At 39.0% G+C, this 12,123-nt stretch overlaps 1 protein-coding gene across 13 annotated transcripts in view; it reads right to left on the bottom strand.

Moving 5' to 3' along the window:
* FUT8 (fucosyltransferase 8) overlaps positions 1-12,123 on the bottom strand; it is a 296,071-nt gene that overhangs the window by 65,518 nt on the left and 218,430 nt on the right. For all 13 annotated transcript variants that reach the window (XR_016226668.1, XR_016226667.1, XR_016226669.1 and 10 more), the window contains one exon: positions 1,343-1,580. Coding sequence is in view for 10 of the 13 variants with exons in the window: in XM_002719524.6 (XP_002719570.1) it covers positions 1,343-1,580 (238 nt within the window). In the remaining 3 variants the exon portion in view is untranslated. The remainder of the gene's footprint in view (positions 1-1,342; positions 1,581-12,123) is intronic.

The raw sequence follows: 12,123 nt of genomic DNA, 5'->3' as shown, positions 1-12,123 counted from the left end.
ATTATAAGACAATAATTTCAATCAATATAGAACCACTTATAGAGCAACTCTAAATATGTTATAGAAATTACCTAATTACTTTTCTTAACACTTTTGTGAGCAGTCAGGTTATTACATACTTTTTTCCAAAGGAAGAAAAATAAACAAAGGAATTAGAGCCTTGCCATTTTATCAATGCCATACCTCCTTACTCTACCTGTAGTGTTATAACTTACAAAAGAGTGCTCAGTCCCATGATAAGTAATATTAACTTAAATGTCTCAGCTTTTGAAAAATGTTTGGTTTTCCACAAGATGAATGCAGACAGTGTACTATCTCACTTAGCATTTATCCTAACCACTTAGCTCAGCATTTGCCTTGGGGTAGGCACTCATACATTTTGTTCAATGAAGAAAAGCTATTAATAGTAGTTAGCAGTTTTACTGGCGCTCATATATTAGGTACTGTACAAAGTGTATTATATATTTTATTTCATTCAATCTTCCCAACAATTCAATGAGGTAAATAACTTACTACTCCTAATTTTATTGACAAGGAAATTAAGGCCTAGGTTAAGTAACTTCCTTAAGAATTCAAAATGATACAGGCAGGATGTTAACCAAAATAGTTCAACTATCAATGCAGAAGGAAGAGCACCACATTAGTAGTAAGAAATATTATATTCTAGTTCCTCTATCACTACTTCCTTGGAGAGAAGGGAAATTTCTTATTCGAAGTGCCCTTCTGACACTTGGCACAGTATCTTAAGTCATGTAATTCTTCATCAAATGTTTTTGAATAAAATTAAAATCATATAAGTAAATTAAGCTTTATTATCTTGAAATATAAAATAAAAATAAAGTAACTTGCACAATCGACTTCAGTGGTTTTCAAAGTGTGGTCCCTAGACCTGGGAATTTTATCAGAAATGCAAATTATGAGAGCCTACCTCCTATCTTCTAAATCATAAACCGGTGTTTTAAAAAAGTTTTCATGTAATTCTCATGCATGGGAACATTGGAGAACCACTGGTTTAGTTTATGTGATAATTCTGATGACCAAATGAGTTCAACAACATGAAAGGAGCCTAAAAAGTGAAAGGTCTGTATTATCATCATCACCACTTCGAAAACCTAAGTGATTTTGCTAAAACCCAGATAAAAATGAACATTATAATTGAAATAGATCATAAAATACTTTTAAAATGGAACACTGTTGTTCCAGATTTTCTCTGGATAATGTATAGCATTTATGGATCCAGAGAAAAAGCTGACTATGATCCATAAAATGCTACCTAGAAATCTGGTAACTTGATTACACAGTGGTCAACCCAGAGATCTGACATACCACACAAGCTCCTTACCTGACCAATGTCCTGTGGAGATGCCAGATCTGTCTGTACATGTCTCACTTACAGGTCTAAACACAGTCTCCCATCCACCAGTGGCATAGCGCCAATTCTGAGACTCTAAGATGAGTGTTCGTTGGGTGCCATATGCAATCATGAAGCAGTAGACCACATGATGGAGTTGGCAGCCATAGCCACAGCCTTTGTTGATATTACATACAAGCTTCTTGGCTTTGCTGCAGTCCTTGGGATTCTGCCAGGGAGAAAAAGATGAAGATAAGGTATACAGAGGGGTCAACATGTCTTTGTTGGTGATAAGCATATAATCATCATATAATAGGGGTGAAAATTTAGTGTAGCAGTTAAAGCTCTTTAGGGGAGATCCACACTCCATGCAGGAGCGCCAGGTTCAACGCAATACTTTGAATCCTGACCCCAGATTCCTGCTAATGTACTTCCTGGGAGTCAGCATGCAACAGTTCAAGTAGATGAGTCCTTGCCACACATATGGGAGACTTGGATTGAGTTCCTGGCCCGATCTCTGATTCTGCAGGCAATTGCAGAGTAAATTAGTAGATGACAACTCCTTCTGTCTCTTTCAAAAATACATACATACATACATAAATAATTTAACAAGCCAGAACTGATCTAGTATATTTCTTCTTATTGCAAAGAACCCAGACTAAAGGATTAAATTTCAAAGAATCCAATGAAATCCAATGAAAATGTTATGTGCATATTTAGAAAGCAGTGGCAATGGAAGAACAATAAAGTTAGAAATACCACCAAACAAATGTGAAATTAAGCAGTTACATCACAAAAAATTCATTCACTTCTATCACTCAGAACACGCAAATCTGATTACCTCTGCACAAAGTTGCCAACATTGAGATCTTTATGAGACAAGTAAAACAGTTCATTTATTCCAACAATCTGAAATTACTTTCGTGATATGACTCAAATAATCTTAAAAAAACCCTGTAATTTATCCATTAATTTAATCTACCTTCAGAGTTCTACATGTTACCAAAAAAAACCCTACTTTTTTAAAAATTATAAACTAAAAATGATTGAGACCTGAATTCAACCAACTACACAGAGATTTTCTTTCTTTACTTGCCTTGACCTGCAATTTTCATGCTTATTCTTAATTAGGAGATTCATTTTCCTAATTGTATACTTGGCCAAAAACAGTAGAAGGTTAGCAAATACATAAAACTCCTTTTTTTCCATTTTAAAGTTTGTTATGTGCTAATTTGTATACACTGTTACTATATAGCCTTAGGTGTCTTAGTTACTTATAGAATAATCTATCTTGGCCGGTGCCATGGCACACTTGGTTAATCCTCTGCCTTGGGCGCCAGCATCCCATATGGGCGCCGGGTTCTAGTCCATGTTGCTCCTCTTCCAGTCCAGCTCTCTGCTGTGGCCCAGGAAGGCAGTGGAGGATGGCCCAAGATTTGGTCAAGACTACCTCCACAATCAAGTACTAGAGCTGTGAGTTATGTTCACTTCAGACTACTGACTCATGGCAGACTCTTGAAGCAATATGTATTGCTTCTCTTGTTGCTATGTTCACAAAAGATCTGAGAGGAACAAGGGAAGTATACGTGATGTGGGAAATGGGAGACCTACATCATTTAATTTCTGTCCATTAACATGAGGATTCTGGGAGAAAACAACATTTTCAAACTTATCAACAGCTCTGTTATTAACTCAAAAGTTCCAAAGACAGCAGATAGGTAACTTGGTATTTGTCAGATTTTTCATGATTTTTGAGAAACACAGCATTTTAAATATCTCAAATTCACAGGAATGAAAAAGAAAATGCTCATATTTACTCAACAAACTCTTCTGAAGCCAGTGCTGTGGTGCAGCAGGTTAATGCCCTGGCCTGAAGCACCGGCATCTCATATGGGCGCTGGTTTGAGACTCAGCTGCTCACTTCCAATCCAGCCCTCTGCTATGGCCTGGGAAAGCAGTAGAAGATGGCCCAAGTCCTTGGGCCCCTGCACCTGCGTGGGAGACCAGGAAGAAGCTCCTGGCTCCTGGCTTTGGATCGGCACAGCTCCAGCCGTTGTGGCCAATTGGGGAGTGAACCAGTGAATGGAATACCTCTCTCTCTCTCTCTCTGCCTCTCCTCTCTCTGTGTAACTCTTTCAAATAAATCTAAAAAACAACAACAACAACAAAAAAAAACCCAAACCCTTCCTTCTAGAAAAGTGTTTAGATAAAATGGAATATTGCAAAGACAGTTCATAGAGTTCTTATATACCCCATACCCAGTTTCTCATATCATTATATCTTATTTTGTTTTTTGTTTGTTTTTGTTTTTGTTTTTGTTTTTTTGAGGAAAAAGGAGTGACAGAACATAACTGAAATATCTGACCTTCAGTTTGGAAGTTACAAATTTCTTTTTTTTGAAAAGATTTATTTATTTATTTGAAAGTCAAGAGTTACACAGAGAGAGGAGAGGCAGAGAGAGAGAGAGAGAGAGAGAGAGGTCTTACATCCAACGGTTCACTCCCCAATTGGCCTCCAACGGCCAGAGCCACCACGATCCGAAGCCAGGAGCCAGGATCTTCTCCTGGGTCTCCCACGTGGGTGCAGGGGCCCAAGGACTTGGGCCAACTTCTACTGCTTTCCTAGGCCATAACAGAGAGCTGGATCAGAAGTGGAGCAGCTGAGACTCGAACTGGCGTGCATATAGAATGCTGGCTCTTCAGGCCAGGGCGTTAACTCACTGCACCACAGTGTTGGTTCCCAGATTTCTAATTTAAAAGAAGAATCACATGTGTATTTTTTCTAAAAATTTATGTATTTTCATCTGCTTAAAAGAGCAAGAAAGAGAAGGGGGGGAGAGAGATCTTCTTTCTGCTAGTTCATTCCACAAATTCTTGCAACAGCCGGGATTAGGCCAGGCTGAAGCCAGGAACCTGCAACTCCATTCAGGTCTCCCAAGTGGGTAGCAGTAATGCAATCACTGGGCCACACCTGCTGCTTCCTGTTACCAGAAAGCTAGATCAGAAGTGGAGTTGCCGGGACTTGAGCCAGCATTTTGATTGGGATGTGGTCAGCCCAAGTGGTACTTAACCCACTGTACCATAATGCCTATCCCCAAGTCTCTATTTAAGAAAAGTACATCTACTGTGTGTGTTAAGAGAAGAGTTTAAATTAGAACCCGATGTGTTAAACTAATGAGCTGATACCTAAGAGAAAGGAATGGGCGATTGATGAAAGAGCCTTAAATAGTGAGGCTTAGTGTATCTCCAGTCAAGCTAAAAAGAAGATATTAATACTTTGTTATGTCATAGGTAACAGACAAAAAAAGAAAAAAATCTATTCTACTTGGTTCTGAAATGGGAAAGGTTTTACAACTATAAGGCCATCAGAGGAAGATTGTGGCCAGTTGGGGTGGGGAGTGAACCAGTGGATGGAAGACCTCTTTCTCTCTGTGTAACTCTTTCAAATAAATAAATAAATATTTTTTTTTAAAGGAAACAGAGCCACAGTGTGGTATTCCTCAAATTTCTTACCAAATAGTCTTTGTCACTTACTATTAATCCTGATTTTATATGAGCAGTATCCTGGGAATGTCTTCAAAAGGCTTGAAAGTGTGTTACTTCCATGAGCTTGAATACATAGAATGACTTCATTATTAAAAGGAGCTTTACTCTAATCATGCTAATACTTCAACAGGTTAGTTATTTCTGATGATGAAATCTACTTTTAATTGTTTCTGGTATGCCTAATATTCTCTCCTATACATATATCTATTAGTTATACAAGAATGAAGGCATATTGTTCTTTTTCATTTCAATTTTTATCAATCATTCCCTTACTCTTTTTTTATATTCCCTCTACTCAACACACACACACACACACACACACACACACACACACAATATGATATACTCTAGCATAAGGAAGCTCATTTAAAGACTGAAAATATCTCCCATGAATCCCCTATTCTAAAAGGGAGAGGGTCTCATTCACTTCTCCCTCCTTCTGCCTTGAGGGTCACTCACTGAACAAGTTCAGGTAAGCTTTTGTTGAAAAATATTCATTAAACACTTGATATATACAATGAATCTTGGAAGATGACATTCAACAAGAACAAGAAGCCATATGCAAAAATAACTATAGTAGTAGACAATATAAAAGTTCTAAGACTGGATAAATGAGGAATAGAAGAGGGAAAATCATTTTCAGCTGAGCTGAAAGGGTTAAAAAAACTGTGGTTAGGTGGAGAAGATGGCAGAATAGGGAGGGAGCACACTGATAGTCCGGGAAAAGATAATTCAATAAAAGTGGAGATTCTGTAGTTTCGGGGAAAAGTTAGGGGAAAAAACTGCAAAGGAAACTCTTCCAGAATGAGTGGGACACCATGGACCTGCGAGGAGGACACAGGCGTCCATGGCACAGTACCCCAGCCAACGAGTCTACACACCAGTGCTGGAAAGGGAGGTGAGACAAGGCAGCCGCCACTGCCCCCCTCCCTGGGGATGGACAGGTGAGACACGCACGACTGAGTGTGGGGAAGGAAATCGAAATCAAAACAAAGTGAATAGCGCCTGTGGGAAGAGGGCGCAATCCAGGGGGATGAACTGAGGGATTGAACACGCCAGGATCCTTTGGTGTCTCTGCCCTCCCCCCAATCAGAGCTGCAGTGGGAGGGAAGCAGCCATCTTGTTTGTTTACATTCAGGCGTAAAGGAGAATGGCCTCTGCTTTTGCCATTGGGGTGAACAAAGCAACAGGGAAACCAGCCCCAAGGGGCGGAGCTTGGCACCTCAAAGCCCAGACACCAGCCCACTCAAGTTACAAAAAAAAAATAATAATAAAAAACAAACAAATAAATAAACAAACTCTAGAAGGTAGAGCTGCCTGCTTACACTGGTTATTGGTACAGACCCACAGCAGCCCATAGCAGAGGGAAATCAACCTGAAAATAAAGCCAAAAAGAAATGCCAAAGAACAAAGGAAAAATCCAGAATAAGAATATAGAAGAACCTATGAACTCAGCCAATGGAGCAGGCTAAACCATCCATAATAGAGGTTGAAGAAGAAGAATTTGAAAACATGCCAGAAAAAGAATTCAAAAAATTAATAATCAGACTACTTAGAAATAATGAGAAATAGTTTCAAGATCTGAACGAAAAGCAAGCCCAAGGATTAGAGATCCTAAAGAGAAGCCAGACTGAAATATTGGAAATGAAAAACTCAATTGACCTTATAAAAAAAACCCGTGGAATCCCTCAGAAATCAAACAGATGAAATACAAGGGTGAATATCAGAATTCGAAGACAAGCTTCCAGAAATAATACAGTCAGTTCAGACACAGGAAGAAGAAATTAGAAAATTAAAAAATACGTTTGGGCTGGTGCCATGGCTCAATAGGCTAATCCTCCACCTAGCACACCAGGTTCTAGTCCCGGTCGGGGCGCTGGATTCTTTCCCCGTTGCCCCTCTTCCAGGCCAGCTCTTTGTTGTGGCCAGGGAAGGCAGTGGAGGATGGCCCAAGTGCTTGGGCCCTGCACCCCATGGGAGACCAGGAGAAGTACCTGGCTCCTGCCTTTGGATCAGCGCGGTGCGCTGGCCACAGCGTGCCAGCCGTGGTGGCGACTAGAGGGTGAACCAACAGCAAAGGAAGACCTTTCTCTCTGTCTCTCTCTCTCACTATCCACTCTGCCTGTCAAAAAAAAAAAAAAAAAAAATACGGTTGGAGACCTACAAGATTCAATCAAGCATTGTAATGTTAGGATAACAGGCATCCGTGAGGGTGTGGAAAGAGAATGGATTGGAAGGTGTTTTCAATGAAATATCAGAAAACTTCCTATAGAGGCAAATAGTTAATAACAAGCAAATTCAACAAATAGCCAGGGGCCCCAACAGGTAAGACCAGAAGAGAAATTCACCACGACACATTGTGGCAACACTCAGCTCAGTGAAACACAAAGAACAAATCCTAAAATGTGCCAGAGAGAAACAACAAATCACATTCAGGGGTAAGTTAATCAGACTCACCCCAGATGTCTCATCGCAAATACTACAGGCAAGGAGACAATGGCATGATATATTCCAAGTTTCAGAAGACAAACAATGCCAACCTAGAATACTATACATTCATTTATGAATGAAGGGGAAATAAAGATCTTCCATGACAAACAGAAACTGAAAGAATTTGTATCCTCACATCCAACACTACAATACTGGCTCAAAGACGTGCTGCACACAGAAATACAAAAACAAGAACCTCACTACAAAAAAAAGCGAATCGTAGAATAAGCTACAAAGAAATTTCAAAATACATAAATAGCTTGTTTCAGGAAACATGACTGGGAAAAGACAGTACTTAACAGTAGTCACACTGAATGTGAATGGCCTTAACTCTACTACCAAGAGGCACAGACTAGCTGATTTAATCAAAAAAGAGAATCCATCTATATGCTGCCTTCAGGAAACACACCTTATTAGCAAAGATGCATGCAGACTAAAAGTGAAAGGATGGGAAAATATACTCCAAGCTAACAGAAATCAAAAAAGAGCTGGTGTGGCCATCCTAATATCAGACAAAATAGACTTTAACAAAGAAGGGCATTATATAATGATTAAAGAATCTATCCAACAGGAAGACATTACTATTATAAATGTATATGCACCTAATTACAGGGCGCCTGGTTACTTGAAAGAATTGCTAAAGGACTTAAAGGGAGATATAGATTCAAATACAATAATAACAGGGGATTTCAACACCCCACTCTCACCAATGGACAGATCAACCAGACAGAAAATCAACAAGGAAACAACAGAGCTCATTGATGCTATAGACCAAATAGACCTAGTAGATATCTTCAGAACCTTCCACCCCACAGCCACAGAGTTCACATATTTCTCCCCAGTACATGGAACGTACTCTAGAATTGACCATATTGCTAGGCCATAAAGGGAGCCTCAACAAATTCAAAAACACTGAAATTATTCCATGCATCTTCTCAGACCATAGCGCAGTGAAGCTTGAAATCAGCAACCCAAGAATCTCTACACCATATGCAAACACATGGAGAATGGACAACATGAACCTAAATGAACAGTGGGTCATCAAAGAAATCAAAAGAGAAATCAAAAGATTTCTAGAAACAAATGAAAATGATAACTCAACCTATCAAAACCTGTGGGATACAACAAAAGCAGTGCTAAGAGCAAAGTTTATAGCAATTGGTGCCTACATCAAGAAATTGGAAAGGAACCAAACAAATGACCTCTCCACGCACCTCATGGATTTAGAAAAACAGCAGCAAATCAAGCCCAAACCCAGAAGAAGGAAAGCAATACTAAAGGTTAGAGAATAAATAAACAGAATTGAAACAAACAAACAAAAAGTACAAAAGATCAACGAAACCAAGAGCTGGTTCTTTGAAAAAATAAACAAAATAGACACACCACTGGCCCAACTTACCAAAAAAAGGAGAGAGAAGACCCAAATCCATAAAATCAAAGATAGTAATGGAAACGTAACAACAGACACAACAAAAATAAAAAGGATCATCAGAAACCACTACAAAGAGATGTATGCTAACAAATTGAGAAACCTGGAAGAAATGGATAGATTCCTAGACACATACAACCTTCCTAAACTGAGCCATTAAGATACAGAAAACCTAAACAGACCGATAACCATGAAAGAAATTGAATCAGTAATAAACGCATTACCGAAAAAGAAAAGCCCAGGACCGGCTGGCTTCACCACTGAATTCTACCAGACATTTAAAGAACTACTAACTCCAGTTCTCCTCAAATTATTCAAAACAACTGAAAGGGAGGGAATCCTCCCAAATTCTTTCTATGAAGCCAATATCACCTTAATTCCTACACCTCGAAAAGACACAACAGAGATAGAAAACTACAGACCTATCTTCCTGATGAACATGGATGCAAAAATACTCAACAAAATTCTGGCAAGCCGAATCCAACTGCACATCAGAAAGATCATTCACCCAGACCAAGTGGGATTTATCCCTGGTATGCAGGGATGGTTCAATATTCGAAAGTCAATCAATGTGATATATCACATTAACAAATTGAGAAACAAAAATCATATGATTATATCAATAGATGCAGAGAAAGCATTTGACAAAATACAATACCCTTTCATGATGAAAACTCTAAGCAAACTGGGGTTACAAGGAACATTCCTCAACACAATTAAGACAATTTATGATAAACCAATGGCCAGCATCATATTGAATGGGGAAAAATTGGAGGCATTTCCATTGAAAACGGGCACCAGACAGGGATGCCCACTCTCACCACTGCTATTCTATATAGTCCTAGAAGTGTTGGCCAGAGCCATCAGGCAAGAAAAAGAAATTAAAGGGATACAAATGGGAAAGGAGGAAGTTAAACTATCCCTAATTGCAGATGACATGATCCTTTATATAGGGAATCAAATAAATTCCTAAAAGAGACTATTGGAACTCATAAAAGAGTTTGGTAAAGTAGCAGGATACAAAGTCAACGCTCAGAAATCAACAGCTTTTGTGTACACAGACAACGCTGTGGCCGAGGAAGAACTTCTAAGATCAATCCCATCCACAATAGCCACAAAAACAATCAAGTACCTTGGGCTAAATTTAACCAAGGATGTCAAAGACCTCTATGATGAAAATTACAAAACACTAAAGAAAGAAATTGAGGAAGACACACAAAAAAATGGAAAAATCTTCCATGCTCATGGATTGGAAGAATCGATATCATCAAAATGTCTATTCTCCCAAAAGCAATTTACAAGTTCAATGCAGTACCAATCAAAATACCAAAGTCATTCTTCTCAGATCTGGAAAAAATGATGGTGAAATTCATATGGAGAAACAGGAGACCCAGAATAGCTAAAACAATCCTTTACAATAAAAACAACGCTGGAGGCATCACAATTCAAGACTTCAAGACATTCTATAGGGCAGTTATAATCAAAATATCCTGGTACTGGTACAAAAACAGATGGATAGACCAATGGAACAAAATAGAAACACCGGAGTTCAATCCAAACATCTATAACCAACTCATATTCAACAAAGGACCTAAAACCAACCCCTGGAACAAGGACAGCCTCTTCAACAAACGGTGCTGGGAAAACTGTATGTCCACATGCAGAAGCAGGAAGCAAGACCCCTACCTTACAACTAATATAAAAATCCACTCAACATGGATCAAAGAACTAGAGATACGCCACAATACCATGAAACTAATTGAGAGCATAGGGGAAACCCTTCAAGACATTGGAACAGGTGAAGAATTCCTGGAGAAGACCCCAGAGGCACAAGTAATCAAAGATAAAATAAACAAATGGGATTACCTCAAATTGGAAAGTTTCTTTACAGCAAAAGAAACAGTCAGGAAAGTAAAGAGGCAACCAACAGAATGGGAGATGTTATTCACAAACTACACAACTGATAAAGGATTAACAACTAGAATCTATAAAATGATCAAGAAACACCACAGAAACAAAACAAACAACCCAATAAAAAGATGGGCCAAGGACCTTAACAGACATTTTTCAAAAGAGGAAATCCAAACGGCCAACAGACACATGAAAAAATGCTCAGGATTCCTAGCCATTATGGAAATATAAATCAAAACCACAATGAGGTTTCACCTCACTCCAGTTAGAATGGCTCACATACAGAAATCAACTAACAACAGATGCTGGTGAGGATGTGGGGAAAAAGGGACACTAACCCACTGTTGGTGGGAATGCAAACTGGTAAAGCCACTGTGGAAGATAGTTTGGAGATTCCTCAGAAACCTGAGGACCCTACCATAGGACCCAGCCATCCCACTCCTTGGAATTTACCCAAATGGAATTAAATGGGAAAAAAAAAGAGCTGTTTGCATCTCAATGTTTGTTGCAGCAGCTCAATTCACAATAGCTAAGACATGGAATCAACCTAAATGCCCATCAACGGATGACTGGATAAAGAAATTATGGAATATGTACTCTATGGAATACTATACAGCAGCAAAAACAATGAAATCCGGTCATTTGCATCAAAATGAAGGAATCTGGAAAATATCATACTGAGTGAAATAAGCCAGTCCAAAAGGGACAAATACCATAAAAGTTCTCCCTGATTGATGACAACTAACCAAGCACCTAAAAGGAAACCCGTTGAAGTGAAATGAACACTATGAGAAACAATGACATGATCAGCCCTGTCAACAGCCCTTGACTGTTGAGGAACAACTTACTATTTTATTCCTTTTAGTATTTTTTGTTGTTGCTCTTTTTGTTCTATTTAATACCACTGGTTGAATATTGTAATTAATACACAATTATTCTTAGGTGTTTAAAATTAACAGAAAAGTGATCTCTGTTAAATATAAGAGTGGGAATAAGAGAAGGAGGAGATATACAGGTTGGCACATGCTCACTTGGACTTACCTCCAATGGTAGAGCTAGAAATATGCCAGGGGATTCCAATTCAGTCTTATCAAGGAGGCATGTACCAAATGCCATCTCACTTGTTAAAGTGATAAGTTTAAGGACATAATTGATCAAAAAGATAGGGTAAGTGTCGAAGAGATTTCACAAATAAGACCAGTGTCTGCAAATAATGAAGGATAGAACTAAAAGGGAGAGAATGATCCTGCTGGGGAAGCGGGACACACAGCAGACTCACAGAATGGCAAAGGCCCTAAACAGCACTCTGGCCTCAGAATCAACCCTTGGGGCATTCAGATCTGGCTAAAAGGCCCATGAGAGTCTCAGAGACATGGAAAGCCAAGCCACTGTGGCAA

Source organism: Oryctolagus cuniculus, chromosome 20 (assembly GCF_051225735.1).
Source record: "Oryctolagus cuniculus isolate XC-2025 breed Fujian yellow rabbit chromosome 20, ASM5122573v1, whole genome shotgun sequence".
NCBI lineage: Eukaryota > Metazoa > Chordata > Mammalia > Lagomorpha > Leporidae > Oryctolagus > Oryctolagus cuniculus.
Note: the sequence above shows the minus strand (reverse complement) of the source record. Positions and strands in the feature narration are given on the sequence as shown.